This window comes from Danio aesculapii, chromosome 11 (genome assembly GCF_903798145.1).
Source record: "Danio aesculapii chromosome 11, fDanAes4.1, whole genome shotgun sequence".
Lineage (NCBI taxonomy): Eukaryota > Metazoa > Chordata > Actinopteri > Cypriniformes > Danionidae > Danio > Danio aesculapii.
Window position 1 is genome coordinate 31,141,942 of NC_079445.1, and position 17,198 is coordinate 31,159,139.

At 34.2% G+C, this 17,198-nt stretch overlaps 3 protein-coding genes across 3 annotated transcripts; 1 reads left to right on the top strand and 2 right to left on the bottom strand.

The window, feature by feature from the left end:
• Positions 1 to 3,648: 3,648 nt before the first annotated feature.
• On the bottom strand, positions 3,649 to 5,809 carry mala.1 (mal, T cell differentiation protein a, tandem duplicate 1). Its single transcript, XM_056468550.1, has 4 exons — positions 5,491 to 5,809; positions 4,359 to 4,526; positions 4,139 to 4,270; positions 3,649 to 3,950 (listed from the first exon to the last, which is right to left on the bottom strand). Exons 1-4 carry the CDS (start codon positions 5,578 to 5,580, stop codon positions 3,876 to 3,878), a joined length of 465 nt encoding a protein of 154 aa, XP_056324525.1. The 5' UTR covers positions 5,581 to 5,809; the 3' UTR covers positions 3,649 to 3,875.
• An 87-nt stretch (positions 5,810 to 5,896) lies between these two features.
• On the bottom strand, positions 5,897 to 9,071 carry LOC130237566 (myelin and lymphocyte protein-like). Its single transcript, XM_056468548.1, has 4 exons — positions 8,935 to 9,071; positions 7,680 to 7,847; positions 7,461 to 7,592; positions 5,897 to 6,219 (listed from the first exon to the last, which is right to left on the bottom strand). Exons 1-4 carry the CDS (start codon positions 9,022 to 9,024, stop codon positions 6,145 to 6,147), a joined length of 465 nt encoding a protein of 154 aa, XP_056324523.1. The 5' UTR covers positions 9,025 to 9,071; the 3' UTR covers positions 5,897 to 6,144.
• Positions 9,072 to 11,860: 2,789 nt separating this feature from the next.
• Positions 11,861 to 16,608, top strand: pgap4 (post-GPI attachment to proteins GalNAc transferase 4). Its single transcript, XM_056468111.1, has 2 exons — positions 11,861 to 11,968; positions 14,131 to 16,608. Exon 2 carries the CDS (start codon positions 14,292 to 14,294, stop codon positions 15,480 to 15,482), a length of 1,191 nt encoding a protein of 396 aa, XP_056324086.1. The 5' UTR covers positions 11,861 to 11,968; positions 14,131 to 14,291; the 3' UTR covers positions 15,483 to 16,608.
• The last annotated feature ends 590 nt before the right edge of the window (positions 16,609 to 17,198 follow it).

Below are 17,198 nucleotides of genomic sequence, written 5' to 3' on the forward strand. Positions count from 1 at the left end.
CAAAGCACTCGCTGACTGCCTGGAGCTCAGACACGCACATACACTGCAGCGCATACAGTACCTGTGTGTGTGAGTGTGGTCACGTGATGTGCGTTTTCAGTGGTATAGTGTGAAAGGAGTGCTTTTCAGAAATGCTAGATGAAACGCCAGTGTGAACGTGGATCGTTTTCGTTCTAAAATGTAATTTGAAAACTAAGACATATTAGTGTAAATGGGGCCTAAGTGTGTATTTTTCATGAGCGGGTTGCTGTTGTGATGGGGGCGGGGCAGAGTTTCGCGATGCCAGCTTCGCATTGTAATGTCTATCGGCCATCAGCAATGGACGATGGCATCGTCTATCGACCCAACCTTATTTTATACGCACACACATTTAAAAAAATCCAATATTAGTTTTGGTAAAAACATGCTGCACTTGTTTTCCAGATTAACTGAAATATATGTAAACAACACATATAGGATATATATATGTTTCCTTTACAAATATTATTAAGAATGTTCCACTCAGCTAACATATATTCTAACCTCATATATAAATCAAATAAATTGTTAATAGTTAAGTTGGCCTAATTTACAGTAGGCTATTTATTAAGAAATGAAAAAAAATCATACTTAATGATAATAATAATTATCATTATTATTATTAATTATAATAATATTAATTATTAATAAGTAATAATTATTATTAAGATATTGTTTTTTTATTTATTATTAACATTTTTTTAAAAGTCTACTTTTACAATGTTCTGACCAACAGGCCCATGTCATATGATACATTTCTTAATAAATAACCTACTATATATTACAACCATTAACATATTGTATGCTATTTATTTTTGTTTTCACAAGCTTTGGAGATATTACATACATTCCGTTTTTAAATAATAGGTCACCTTTAGCTTTCGTCATGAGCCACGGCTGTGTTCAAAATGGCATAAATGTTTTCAAAGGGAGCGCAACAGTCAATATGAAGATCATTAAAACTGAACTGTAAAAATACTTTGAAAGCAAATTACACCTAAGAGAGATGACTTTAATGGGTTTTTTTATCATTCCAAGTTTAAATGATAACAGCACTTATTTTGTTGTACATTTCTAAATTGCATTTAATGAACATAAAAAGAGAGTATGAAGAAAGCTGGAAAGTATTCGGAGGGCAGCAACTGTCAACAACCAGCCACAAATCCACACTGAATGCTGTTGGTTTGCAACTGGTAAGACAGCATTGTGCTTTCGGTATTTTTTTTGGCTCTGAAACAAAACTTTTTTTCAGGAAGTCCACTTTGAGTAACATGAGAGCAATCATTCAGTAATTTCCTTGTGTTGCAATGAGCACTCTTGCAAAAGTGTTTTGGAGTGAGATGAAAACAGAACAGAAGTGACAACAAGAGATGCATCTGAACGCATGTTGATTCCAGATGAAAACAGTAATGCATCTCATCTGAACACTTGTGATCAGAATAATGAATGTAATTTTAATACCAGGTGTAAATTGGGCTCTAGACTCTAGAGTGGTGCTGGCACTAATCAAATTAACACACCGATACCACACCAACAACTTCAACTTAGATATAAAGAAATACCCACACCCTAATCACTGATGACCACTAACCATGACCACAAAGAACAGACAAATGGAGTTGGTGGAAACCTTCAGTGCTAGAAAATACTGAATTTGTTGTGATCTTCTTAGGCAATGCTGCCAATTAAGCTGATTGTTGAGGAAAGATTTGAAATTGTTTTTAAGCAAACACTTTAAAAAAATCTCAACCTGGTGGACTTTTAATGCAGAGGCAATCATTCATCCATTTTCCTTGGGCTTAGTCCCAGCAGAATGAACCATTTTTTTTTCAGCATGTTTTACGCAGCGGATGCCCTTCCAGCCACAACCCATTTGCACACACAATGCCAATTTAGTTCATCCAATTCACCTATACACTCAAAACAATAACCCTTTGGATGAACTCAATTTAATTGAGGGCAGGATTTTCATCCAATAAATTTGTGTAGCACCACTAACAATTTTATCTATCTATCTATCTATCTATCTATCTATCTATCTATCTATCTATCTATCTATCTATCTATCTATCTATCTATCTATCTATCTATCTATCTATCTATCTATCTATCTATCTATCTATCTATCTATCTATCTATCTATCTATCTATATATGGGTGCATGGGTGCGTTTGCAAGGTTGTAATCTCAAACCTCAAAGCATTACATGAAAATCTTCTAAATATTCAAACTAATGTGAAGATTAAACTTTTGAAGTGAAGATTTGTTTTTTTTATTAAATTTAACCACCTAAGATTACTTTTATTGTCAATATTTCCCTCTCTTAATTCAATCTCATGCAAAGCATGCTGAACTACAAATCCCCTAACCAGATAGCTGGACCAACAGAATACGTTCATGTTGTCCCAACACAAAACGCTTAATGGTTTACAAATTTAGGTGGACTGAACATAAAACAAAGAAATTGGCCAAAGAAATTACAAGAATTGTGTTGTTTTAGCTCATTTTAAACAGGTAGTTTGAACAAGCAGCAGTAAATCATTTTATTGAGTGTAGCACATGTCTTTGGACTGTGGGGGAAGCTGGAGCACCCGGAGGAAACCAAGCAAATATGGGGAGAACATGCAAACTCCACAAATGCCAACTGGCCCAGTTGGGACTCAAACCAGCGACCTTCTTGCTGTGAGCCACCGTGCTGCCCTTGAGACAATAATTTTAAGGTCTTTTTGACCTGTAAGCCACCACAAAAAACACCACAGCACTGTAAAAAATGCTTCCACACAATTGACTTGTGTTGGGACAACATGAAGGAGTTAAATTAACTTGTTAGTTTTTACAAATTTAAGACTGAACATAAAACAATTAAGTTGTCCCAAAAACCCTCCAGAATTGTGTTGTTTCAGCTTATTTTAAATAAGTAGTTCGTACAAGCAGCAGTAATCATTTTTATGAGTGTAGCGCATGTTTTTGGACTGTGGGGGAAACCGGAGCACCCAGAGGAAGGCCACATGAATATGGGGAGATTGTGCAAACTCCACACAGAAATGCCAACTGACCCAGTTGGGACTGAAACCAGTGACCTTCTTGCTGTGAGACGACATTGCTAACCACTGAGCCACCGCACCGCCCCTGAAACAATATTTTTTAGGGTCTTTTTGACCTGTAAGCCACCACACAAAACACCACAGCACTAAAAAATGAAGGAATTTAATTAACTTGTTAGTTTTTACAAATTTAAGTGGATTGAACATGAAACGATTAAGTTGTCCTTCAAGAACCCTCAAGAATTGTGTTGTTTTAGCTTATTTTAAATAGGTGTTTTGAACTAATACAAATAGAAAATAGTTTGAACAAACAGCAAATGAGGGTTTTTTTTTTTTCAGTGAGCAACCGCATAACTTCATGCTAAAGAGAGCTCTAAAAATAGCTTATGGAATCAACATGACGCCCCTTAGGGTTTTGTTTTGCTTTTGTCTGTCTTTTTTCCCAGTAAAATGTAGTTTTATGGTGGTATTGTAAAACTAGAATCTTGTAAATAGCAAGTTAGTTAAACAAAATCTTTCTATCCTGTCATTTAAAAATAAAGAAATATAGGTTTACAATATATAATTAATCACCACATCAAAGAGATAGTTCATTATTTCCTTTATTATTTAAGTCATAAATGTAAAAATGATACTTGAGATAAGAACAATTTACAAAAGGAAGAGGAAAAGCCTGAACAGTAATATACACTATTGCCACATGAATAACTTCTGATAGACTAAATGCATTTTTCAGTTTACTTTTTGCAAACATCATGCTTTAAAGGCCAGGTGAGCAGTCATATGTTTTGCAAAATGACTAAAGAAGCTTTTTTAGTAGGTCTTCCATCGCAAGGCTGAGAAAACGGTGTGGGTGAGATAAAGTAAAGTGGTCAGGAAGGAAAAAACCTGAAATTAAAGACACACACTTTAGACTTCAACGTTTAAAACGTGCAGTACATTTTCAAGATTATTTCCAATCTTTAAATGTCCATCAAAAGTAATGCTGAATGCTTTGTCATTCGTGTTCACATATTTCACCAGTACTTCATTGTATTTTTATTTAACAGATAAAAATAGAGACTACACAAACTCACCACAGCAGCAATGTCCAGCTGGTAAAAAAGGAAAAACATGTTATCTAACTGAGTCCATCCAATGGTTACTAAAGCTAAAAGCACAGATGCGCTGAGATAGAGGACTGTGGCAAATCCATGGTATGCTACATCCTGTAGAGAGAAAATTAACAAAGCATATAAGACCAAACACAAGAGAAACGGTTAAAAAAGTGAAGATGTAAAGAGATCATTAACTCACTGCGGTTGCCCAGGAGCCTTTGTTATGATGAGATCCACAGAAAAACACCATCATCCACAGGAAAGTAGTGAGGAAGCAGAATATTGTCACTGTAATCACGTACGCCTGAGGGTTGTAAGGTAAGAGGTACGTAGATGCCACCAGTGACAACGTCAGACCGCCAAAGATCTGAGAAATGAACATAAAGAAAGTTCTTGAAGTTACAGACCAAGAAAACGAAGGCTAATGTACATAATGAAAATTATGATGGAAACCTTTGTTGTTTGTAAACATCTGAATTGGACATACAATGTAAATATGATGCAAAATACATAAAATCGAAAAAGAAAGCTTATGAAATGGATCGGTAATTTCTGTTCTATTGGACACTTTTGGTGATTACAGATGTGTGTGCTTTTATTTAATTTTATTTTATAATTTTCCTTCGGTTTAGCCCCTTATTTTTATTAATTTTTTATATTGAATGTTATACAATAATAAATTTAATTATAAGATATAAAATACAATATAAATATAACATTTGGTTGGTTTAATGCTTAAAAATGGCAGATTTGCACTTTTTAAGTATGTATTTACTTACGTAGTCAATAGTTTTTTTTTTAGAAAATCACTTTAACTAAGCTGGCTTTAACAGTGTACTCTTTGGACTAACCTTTTATTTTAAATTTTTACATTCTTATCATCATAATAAAACCATGAAGTCGCATTTAAAAAGTTGACAAACATATATTTTTTTAAAATAATAACTTTCTTATAAACATATATTAGGTTCTGCACTAAACTAAAATTCAATTGGTGAAGTTTGTTCCTCGTCACTGTCGCCACTGGCTTGCTTGGTAGGGACTTTTGGATTTGCTCTTCGGTGTTTGAACTTTCAGCAGTGAAATTTAAACCACACTGAACTGAACTGAACCGAACTTCAACTCTGAAAACTGGATTGACACAGTTTTAATGAACTAGAACGTCTAAGCTGCTTTGACCCAATCTACATTGTAAAACCGCTATAGAAATAAAAATTAATTGAATGGAATTAACAAATAAATTAAAATTGCGTTAAAAATGTAGAGTAATGCTTAAAAGCGACTTTAAATGAAGTGCATAGAGGGCATTTAACAAATTCAAATCAACTCACAAGCTCTGGAAGGTAGAGGATGTCAGGAATGATGCAGAAAATAGCCCCTCCGCTTGGTAAGAAACCCATCTGGCCTGTGTTGGTTGCCATAAATGTGTTCTTTTAGTACAGGTGGAACAAATGTTTAAGGAATTCTGAAGACAAGCTCTATTAAAGAGCTGACAAAAGGTCTAGACAGACCTGTTCATCTTGACAGATCTGATGGATTCCATGAGGACCCACCCATCCGCTTTATTTATAGTACTTTCTAAACATTTACGTGACGAGGACAAACACTTGTTTACGAATTGTTATAAAGACAAATATGGCGGTACACTAGTCAGGTAGAATGTTGTAAAAATCAACAGTCATTAATTTAATAATAAAGGAGGATTTTCTTGTTTATAATGAAGCACCACACCAAAGAGATTATTAATCGTTTCCTTTATTATACAAGTCATAATTGTAATAATTTATACTTTAGGTGAGAACAATTTACAAAAAAAAAAAAAAAATACCAGCAGACAGTGTTTTAGAAAATACATAGTATATGCATTTTAAAGGTGAAGAGCGAACAGCCATTTTGCACTATTATCACTTGAATGTCTTTTGCTTTTTGGAGATAGCATGCTTAAAAGGTCAGTTGTGAGGTCAGAGGTCAGAGTGCAGATGTTTTTAGAAAGACTTCCATCTGATGGCTGAGAAAATGGTGTGGATGAAATACAGCAAAGTGGTCAGGAAGGAAAACACCTGAAATTAAAGACACACAAAAAATCAATATACACTATAAAAAATGCTGGGTTCCACACAATTCATTCATGTTATTCCAACACAAACTGTGTTAACTTAATTGTTTTTACAAATTTAAGTGGATTTAACATCAAACAATTAAATTGTCCCCCCAAAACGCAAGAATTATGTTGATTCAGCTCATTTTAAAGAAGTAGTTTGAACAAGCAGCAAAAAATATTTTTTGGAGTGTACTGTAGACTTTGATGGGTATTGTACAATGTCTTTGGTAATCTTGCACTGTAAAACCCAACACTCAACTTCAATTGAAATTTAAATCAATTGAAATGAGTGTAGTTACCTCAAAATTGACTGAAAGTTAATTCTACTCATTTTGAACTCAAGGTAATGAGTTAATTAAACACCTAATTACTTCAACTTAAATGGAGTAAGTTCACAGTAATCATATAGATTCGTTTTTTAACTCAAATGGTTTGTTGCAATCGGTTTCCTCAAACGGTTTGAGTTCTCTTCATTTACTGAGTTTTACTGTGCTCAAATTGATTCGTTTACTCAAATGAAGTTCACAGTACTCATTAGGATTCGTTTTTGAACTTAAATGGTTTGTAGCAACTGGTTTCCTTAAATGGTTTGAGTTAGTTTTACAGTTTAGTAATCAAGTTTTTTTCTGAATAATTCCATTGTCATTCACTGCCTATCACCTCCAACCCCACCCGGCTCGATTCACTTTCGTCCATGATCCACCGCCGCGCCCCCCACCACGTTGCTTTTCACTTTAGTCTGCAACAGGCGTGAAATGTTGACATATAGCCAATACCGGCAACTTCATTTTTCTTCGGCTTAGTTCCTTATTTATCAGGGGGCACCACAGCGGAATGAACCTCCAACTATTCTGCCATATGTTTTAAGCAGCGAATGCCCTTCCAGCCGCAACCCAGTACTGGGAAACACCCATACACACTCGTTCACAGGCACACTCATACACTACAGCCAATTTTGTTTACCCAATTCAATCTTTGGACTGCGGGGGAAACCGCCAGAAAAACCTATATGAATATGTGGAGATCATGCCAAATCCTCACAGAAATGCCTACTGGACAAACTGGGACTCAAACAAGCGACCTTCTTGCTCTGAGGTGACAGTGCTAACCACTGAGCCACCATGCCACCCTACATGTACTTTACTGTATTTCTATTTATACTGTATACTAATTTAAAAAAGGGATTACACATGAACTCACCACTGCAGCAACGTCCAGCTGGTAAATAAGTGTGATTTGGTTTTGTACTTGAGCAAACCCAATGGTTATTAAAGCTAAAAGCACAGATGCACTGAGATAGAGGAGTGTGGCAAATCCATGGTATGCTACATCCTGCAGAGAGAAAATTAAACAAATAAGATGAAATACAAGTGAAATGGTATAATTAAATAGTGAAGATGTAAAGAGATTATAACTCACTGCGCTTGCCCAGGAACTTTTGTTACGATGAGACCCACAGGCAAACACCATCAACCAGAAGAAACTAACAATGAAGCAGAATATTGTCACAGAAATCACGTATGCCTGAGGGTTGTAAGGTAGGAGGTACGTAGATGCCACCAGTGACAACGTCAGACCACCAAAGATCTGGAAAATGAACATAATGAAGAAAGTTCTTGAAGTTACAGAGAATAGTTGTACTTTTTGTGCAAGAAAATGTAGGCTAATGTACATAATGAAAAATTATGATGGAAATCTATGTTGCTTGTAAACATATTGGATATCAACATGAGTAACAAAATACATCAAATAAAAAAAGTTCAAAGTTAATAAAAAAAATAAAAAAACATCAAAGTTTAACCTGTTCTGGCGTTTATCAGTGATATTTGGTCTATTGAACATTTTTGGTGATTACAGATTTGTGTACTTTTAATGTCTGTGAAAAAATGTTGAATTTCAAATTTAAAACATTAAAATATGATAATAAAAAACAAATATAATACAAATAACAATGTAGATTTTATTTAAATATATAAAATACTAAAAATATTTATACTGTTTAAAAAAAAAGCGAACACTTGGAGTTACATTGCATTGTTTAAGTGTTCCTTTTGTTTTTTTTGAGCAGTATATTTTCTAACATTAGTTGGATGAGTGACATTTGGCTGGTTTAACACTATTTTTCTTGATCAATAATAATAATAATAATAATAATAATTACTTTAAATAAGCTGATGGACCCACCCATTTGTGTCTGATTTATTTTCAGTACTTGCAAGACATTTGTGTGACAAGGACAAACACTTATTTACTTGTTTGTCAAATTGCTATAATGACGACGCATAATTTTTAATAATGTTGATGGTTGTTGATTAAATTATGTAATATTTGTTAATTGGGAAAGTTACTACTAAAAAAACTATTATTCAGGAAAATGTATGGTTTTAGAATAAATCTAATTTGCCTTTGTTTCTTTTTCTTTCTTTCTTTTTTTTACATTTTATCATCATAATAAAACAATATATTCTCCTGAATAAATCTTAACTATTAAAGAAATAGTTTTTTTAATAATAACTTTCCCAATTAACAAATATAAGACAATTTAACAGATAAGTATTTGAAATTATAATGCAAAATTAAAGATTCAAAACATTCTTCATTCTAAAATGCATAAATATACATAAAATAAGTGAAGTGCATAAAGCATTCAAACACCAAATTAAAATCAACTCACGAGCTCTGGAAGGTAGAGGATGTCAGGAATGGTGCAGAAAATAGCCCCTCCGCTTGGTAAGAAACCCATCTGGCCTGTGTTGGTTGCCATATGTGTGTCCTTTCAGCACAGGTAGAACGAATGCTCAAGAAATGCTGAAGATGAGCTTTATTAAAGAGCTGACCTAGGGGTAAAAAGACCTGTTCATCTTGATGGATCAGATGGACCCACCCATTTGCATTTGCTTTTTTTGTTTCTACTTTCTAGACATTTGTGTGACAAGGACAAACACTTGTTTATTGTTTGTCGAATAATTATAATGACCGATACGTAATATTTTTTAATAATGTTGATCTTTTTAAAAATAGTCAGGAAAGTTTTATTTACTGTTTGATGACACAACAACCCCCTGTACATTCAGCATTTCATCAAATAATAATAATAAACCAGTATCTGCGCTCATGGTGGTGCAATATTTGTTAATTATATGTCAATGGAAAATATTAGTGAAAATATTTTGAAATAAAGTGTATTTAAAATGTCACTTATTTGATTGTATTTGCCCTGCTGACTTATAGCTATGGTATTTAAATACAAAGACTATTACGAAACAATGAAAAATATGTTGCAACATTCGTTTTTACCGTTTGGATAATAAGAAGTTGAGATCTGGTTACCTGGGTGGGTTCGATTTCATTGTGTTTAACTGGAACACAGGTGAACAGAACATGAGTCAGAGCGTCAGAGCGTGACTCAGAATTCAGTTTCACACAGCAGCTAATCAATGAAATATTCTTACAGTCCTCTGCCATTTGTACTTGGCAAAAGGTGGTCATAAGTGCTTATGAAGTGGCATTTATTGGTTTTTACTCCAAAAACATACAGTAGTTAAGCTAGAACAGTTGTATAAACATGGTTAAATTTGTATTTACTACGATTTTCCTTAAACACACACAGAGAGAGCGATAGAGAGAGAGAAGGGGAGGGAGGGAGGGAGGGAAGGAGGGAGAGAGAGGGAGGGAAACATGCCTATTGTAGTAAGTAAGATGTTTAGTTTTTTGTTTCTCATGGTTTTGCAGCAAAAAAAAATAGTAATTCTACTATAGTTTGATTGCAAATAATTAAAAAAATCAATAGTAATTGTACTTTATTTTATTAAACATTAATCAGGGTTCCCACGCTTCATGAATAGCAGATTCAGGGACTTTCAATGACTTTTTAATGCACCATTCATTTTAAAACAAGCACCATATGTAGTGTCATTAAAGTACTTAACATTTCACTTACACTTAATATTCACGTTGAGTAATTTTCAAAAAGTTTGACCATTTTAAAAAGTCATGTTTAAAGAACTTTAATAAAATGTGTTGATTTCAATAGTGGTAATATTCAAAGTCGGTTTCTAAAATATTGATAAAATGTCAGTATTATTGTGCAAGATTTAAATATAAGATTTTTAATTTAAGGATTTCTCAGTTTTTTTCATTCTGTTTTTGACAATTGAGTACAACTGTTGAAATTGAACCATAAACAGAGTTAATTTCTAATTTAATTCAAGAACTTTCAAGAACCTGTGTTTGAGCAATTCCATGCAAATGTCAACCTTGCCATGAAAAAAATTACGTTTTCACCAAAATACCGAAACTGTTTCTACATTTTTTGTGTAAGTATTTTAAAGTACTTTAGAAACATTCAAAATGTCTGTCAATGTTTTTAAACAATTTCATTTGATTTACCAAAGTCACACAAATAACAATTTCACATCTGTCACATCCATAACAAAAAGGATGTCACATCCAAAATGAAGCTTTTACCTCATAAATGCAAAAATTTTAAATAAAATAAACTAAGTCATGTTTGTTCTATAGTGAGTCAACTCTTTTTCTTTTGATTACCATTATTTTTTGGGGTTGTGCAGTTTAATTCACAGAATTTCTACAATGTGTGTTGTATACTGCAAACTCGCCTACTTTTTGGTCACATTTTCCTCATTTAAAAAGTACTAAACATGTTTACAGATTGAAATTTTCTGATCCAGAACAACCACAGAGTTAAGGAAAAATATGAACAGATGTTTCAATATAATGTTAACATATACTTTCTATGTGAATTAATGTTTTGAGTTTTTACTGCATGTCACATCCGTAATTCTGGAATTGCTCGTTTGTTTTTAAGTACTTTCCAGCCCTTGAATTCATGTCTATAATTCAAGTACTTTAAGTGCTTTCAAGAGGATTGGAAACCTTGGTTAATTTTTAAGGCTAGAATGATTTTACTTAAAAACAGGTTATAGCTACTGTAATAAAACAATAGTTTTAATGGGTTTAATGCAAATATAGTAAAACCATCGTAAATGTTGTGGTTACTATGGTTTTGTTACATTAAACATAGTTAAATCTTGTTTTATTGTAGTAAGGCCATGGTTCATTTCTATTAAGAGACAAATAAAAACATTTTCAAAAAGACTGATTAGTTGTTGAGTGCAACTTACATTTGAGGTTCTGCTGATTTTTCAGTCAAGAAACGTACTTGCTCTGCTTTACGTTACTATTTTGTACGAACTTTTTCAGCACTCAATCACAAAACATACTACAAACGCTGTATATATTTGGGCAAATCTTTTACCGTATCACATAGTCCAAACCGCTGACTATTTTGTAATGTCACATTGCCATCAAGTGGCTGGTGTGGTACAGTGCATAAAAGTGACATCACGTGGTTTCTGTTACTGTTCTCGGCGTTAATAGTGACGAACCAATCGTCGAGTTCACCTTAAGGTGTGAAATACGAACTGAATCCATAAAAGTATCACCTTTATTTTCCGCAATGTGCTCTTTCACCTGTACATTTATTTGAAACACCAAACAAGAAACACGTAACATTTGCGCATCACCAATTAAACGCGCATTTTGTCATTGTATTACGGTAAGACGCCATCTACGTAACTGTTTAGAGCGTATTTGAGTACTTAGGCTAAAAACTGATCTTTGACCTCCCTTTCACTCTTGGTTGCTGTTGACTATTCATTGGGTGCTGAACATCCACATTATGAAAGGTAGAAATGCTAAAATAATTCATGCTTTGTTGCCATTTGTTATTATTTTACTTAACGGGCGGATAAATAACATTCTGCTTCCGGGTTTGTCTTGTTTACCCATGCTGATTCATATAGCCGGTTATACTTTTTACTACACGAATGGGTTCTGCTGATTTTTCTGAGTGTCTTGTGACTGTATGCCTATGAAAAGCTGACACGAACTTTTAGTAGGCTTATTCCACAACACACCGACAAAATGCATATTATACACATAAATAATCTCTCTATATAATATTTCAAAGCAAATATGTATTTAAAGCTTGTCTCTCCGAGTTATGTCAACCATATGTTACTGTCTCCTGTACAAACCTCCTTAGTGAAAAATAAAAGATTTATGAAACGCTGTAGAATCTTTACATAGATTACTAAAATTTAAATGTGACATTTCTTCTTTGGCCAGTGTGCATATAACAAATTGAACTTAACATAACTAAGCTGATAAAATCTGTTTTATATACGCTCAATTCGTTTAATGACAACTTGTGACTCTTGCTCTCTCAATATTGTTTATCATGGTACTTTGAATATTCAGTCTGAAATTACATGTAGATATGACTTAAAAACAACATTACACTATTTATTCAACTGAGTAATGTTGTACTTTGCTAGAAATTGGCTTCAAATATGATTGCACTATTTAGAGTTTGCAAATATTACTTTTTTAAAAAAAAAATTATTTTATTAAGGAGACAGTCTGAAAGTGTAAATATAAAACCAACTTTACCTCAAAACTGTTATGAATGCCTTTTTGGCATTTTCCCAATATATAAAAGATAATAAATCTACAATATAAACATAGAAGAAGTCACTAATGCAAAAGTTAAAAATGGACAAAAATATATACTTACTGTATATTTAATCATCTTTACTAGGGGATTCTGATGGTATGATAACCTTGGATACAAATATCACAGTTTCACGATATTGTGATTACTCCTCTAAAATATATTCTTTTTAAATGCCTGGATAAAATAAAACTAAACTTTTTTTCCTGCTTTGAACACGATATATTTTATTTTGAGAAACATTGACTTCTGCTGTCTTTATTTGGTTCAAAAACACCGATTTCTTTACAATTTAAAACGGCATCTTTGGATATCTTTTCTGCTCGAAATACTGTTGTCCTAAAAAAAACAAAAACGTAAAATAATAAATCTTACACACACCTTAGGAACTATAGTTGAGAACTTTGGTGGTTTTAAAACCTTGACTTTTTTAAACTGTGGTTTACCTTGAAAACGGTTATCATCCCATGCCTAAATGTAACTATGTACAGCATCTGCTAAATGGTTTAAATCAGTGGTTCCCAAAGTGCGGGTCTGGACCCCATGGGACGTCACTTGGTGATTTCCAAAAAATCTAATTCACTTTTAACTATTAGAATTACCATGTTTTATCAATAACCTACAGAAGAAAAATAATAGTAGTTAATAGTTATATAAAAAACAACAACATGCAAATGAAAAGCCATCAGCCTTTTTTTTTGTTTTTTTTTCCGACCCCTGGGGTGATGATGTTATATTAAAGACACAGCACATTGATTATATGGCACTAGGTTAAACTTTCCGACAGCTTTATGGCACTCGTGTACATTAAAAACTAGGGATGTCCAGATCCAATAATGTTATTAGAAATCGGGCCCTATTACGCAGTTTTAAACTCCCGATCAGGACTTGAATATATATGTATGAACAAAATGAACATGATAAGTTGTTGAATGTTAAAGTAAGGTGAATTAAATAAAAAAGAATGAACATCCTGGGTCCATTTCTTTGCTCTTCTTAATTCTATGTATTATAGAAGTATCAGATCGGTATTCGGTATCGTTAGATACTCAAAATCAAATGACTCGGACCCGAGGGCAAAAAAACCACAACTGAACATGGAGGCTGGTCTCTGAATGGCATTCTTCAAAATTAAATGATGAATAGACTTGGGCCTATTGGTATGTCTGTGCAGTTGTGTGCAATGATTATATTTATACACACACACACCACCTCAGAAGAAATTGAGGGTCGCGAGTCATTGACATTGTTATTTTGAAATATAAAATAAAAAAATTTAAATAAAAACTACTTGAATAAGATGAAATTATGACTATATATCTTTTTTTTCTACAGTTACAGATGGTGTATGGAAATATCAAGCTTATATGAGAGTGCTACGGTGATTCGTTCCGCACGTAAACTCAGAAGTGGATCCCCAGCAACCTATTCAGCATTGGTATTAAAGTAAACAACCACAGAAGTGAACTGAACAACCTCATTTTAATCAGACACAGATGCTTCGATGGAGGACTTGTACCAGCAAGCACTTTCATTGGTCAAGCCCGGTAGCTCAAGGGTTGCTTTTGTGCACTTTAACCTTTGGAGTGATACTACCTATATGCTGCCATCGTCTACTTTACTCCTACTATTTTTTAAAACCAATATATCTTGATTCGCTGAGCAATGCAGCACTAAAAGAAAGCTACGAAAGAGGCCAGGAGGCTCTACGCTTTTGGGAAAGTGCTGCCACTACGAAAACCATTAATGGTCCATTGGAAATGATTATTAAGAAACCAGATCTCCTGGTGACCGTAGTGACAACCAGGAGATCAGAGGGCAAGGACTATCACTACCTATTACAGGTGGCTCTACAGCTGAAAACACTCCTCAAAACGTGTGGAAATAAAGCATGCGCCGAGGTCATGCTATGTGACGTGGAAAGAGGCCCTGCTTTAAATGAGGATGCTTTGCTTCTGGAGAAAGAGTTTTTGGTGGTTCGACGTTCTCCGGATGAGCGATGGCAGGACAGAGAAGTTTCCAACATATTTGAGAGGGAAAAACAAGATTACGTTTTCTGCCTACGCAAAGGATGGGACATGATGAAGCCAAAAAACGTTGTCGTCCTAGAGGATGACGCGTTTCCATTAACCAATTTTTTTCCTTCAGTCAAAAATTTACTCTCACGAAAATTCGCCTTCAATTCGTTATACATAAAGCTCTACCATCCTGAGCGTCTGCAGAGATACTGGAACCCAGAGCCGTATCGCATCCTAGAATGGATCGGTCTTGGTGTTTTCGGGGCTACAATCCTCCTCCTTTTGTTGTTTCACTGCACGCCTCTTTCTTTTACCTTCTCGCTTGCTCATTTTCTCTTCCTGGCTCTCTACATAATGGCCGTGGCTGAGCTGGCAGGACGGCATTATCTCCTGGAGGTCAGACGGCTCTCACCGCAGTTGTATGCTGTGTGTCCTGCCACTGAATGCTGCACCCCTGCTATGCTCTATCCAGGAAATGCCTCCATTCGGGTTGCCGAATACCTAGACCAGGCCACCTGCGCTCAGGGTAATGCGAAAGACATGGTGCTCTATAGGATAGCCAGATCGACGCCAGGTGAAAAGGCACACAGCGTGGAACCCAATCTCATCAAGCATATCGGTGCTTACTCCTCTGTCAGGACCAACCCGAAACCACCGCGATTAATTTGACATCAGAATGTTATTTTCTTATTGCAGTGGGATATGAATCACATTTCTGGTACTGTTTTAAACACATGCTCGTATAGGAGTTAAGTGTAATGACAGAAATCGTATGCACTAATTCAGGGTTTCTCAACCACGTTCTAAGAGAACCACCAACACTGCATGTTTTGGGTGTCTTTTTTTGTCTATCACACCCATTACAGGTCAGTCTCTGCTAATGAGCTGATGATCTGAATCAGGTTTGTTTGTTTAAGGAGATATGGAAAGTGTGCAGAGCTGGTGGTCCTCCAGGAACATGGTTGAGAAACCCTGCACTGAACAATGAATTATGAAGTTTCAAATTTATATAAGAGTTAGATATGTGACTCCTTGTTTGCTGCAACTCTAGACACAGATGTTTTAATATTATGACATTTTTTTAAACACATTTCTATCTGACCTAAAATGTGAAGATTAAACTTTAAATACTTTAGAGCAGGGGTGTTCAAACTTGGTCCTGGAGGGCCGGTGTCCTGCTGAGTTTAGCTCCAACTAGCTTCAACACACCTGCAGGAAGTTTCTAGTATATCTAGTTAGAGCTTTATTAGCTGGTTCAGGTGTGTTTGATTAAGGTTTGAGTTAACTCTTCAGGACACCGGCCCTCCAGGACTGAGTTTTGGTCACCCCTGCTTTAGAGTTTGAAATATTTTTTTATTGAGATTATTGATATTATTTTAATACTTTCAATCAATAATTTGTCTTTGTCAACTGCAGGAATTAAAATCATCTTTCATTAGTGAATTTCATGGTTTCTTTTAATATACCATCCCAGGGCTGAAAGATGATCTTTTAAGGAATTTCAAAGTTCACCCAGATATAAAAATCTGTTGTTAAAGGGATGGTTCACCCCAAAAAGAATATGTACTCATTATTTACTCACACTTAAGCGGTTCCAGAGTTTCTTTTTTCTGTTGAACACATAAGAAAATATTTGGAAGAATATTAGAAACTAGTAACCATTGACTTTCATTGAAGTAAAAACAAACACCGTAGAGGTCAATAGTTTCCGATTTCCAACATTTTTCAGAATATCTTCTTTTGTGTGAAGAAAGAGGATTTGTGACAACTTCCAACTTTTATTTATATATATATATATATATATATATATATATATATATATATATATATATATATATATATATATATATATATATATATATATATATATATATATATATATATTTTTTTTTTTTTTTTTTTTTTTTTTTTCAGTAGCCAGCAGCTACCAGCACTTTAAGAGCCAAAAAACTATATTCAGGCAAAACAAAATTAACACCCTGTGGTTTCTGATGATATATTTAAGTTTTATGGAGTTAAATGATTGGTCTGTGCAAGAAACTGTCCATTATTTACAACATAATTACCTTCAAATCACTGCCTCAACAAACAGTCCTGTTGCATAATGATAGACACACGGACACAAACTCACATGTGAGCTGACAATATTATTTTAAAGCTAATAAAATTGTGAATTATATTTTCAGCAAAGTACCAAAAGCTTTACTTAAATGTGTCAAACCACAGATTTTATTTTTGTTTTACTTTTATAGCAGTGGTCTCGAACTCAATTATTGGAGGGCCGCAACTCTGTATAGTTTAGCTCTAATCACCTTCAACTCACACCTACTTAAAGCTGCGGTCACACTTGACTTTTTTTTTCCCATAGACTTCCATTCATACGCA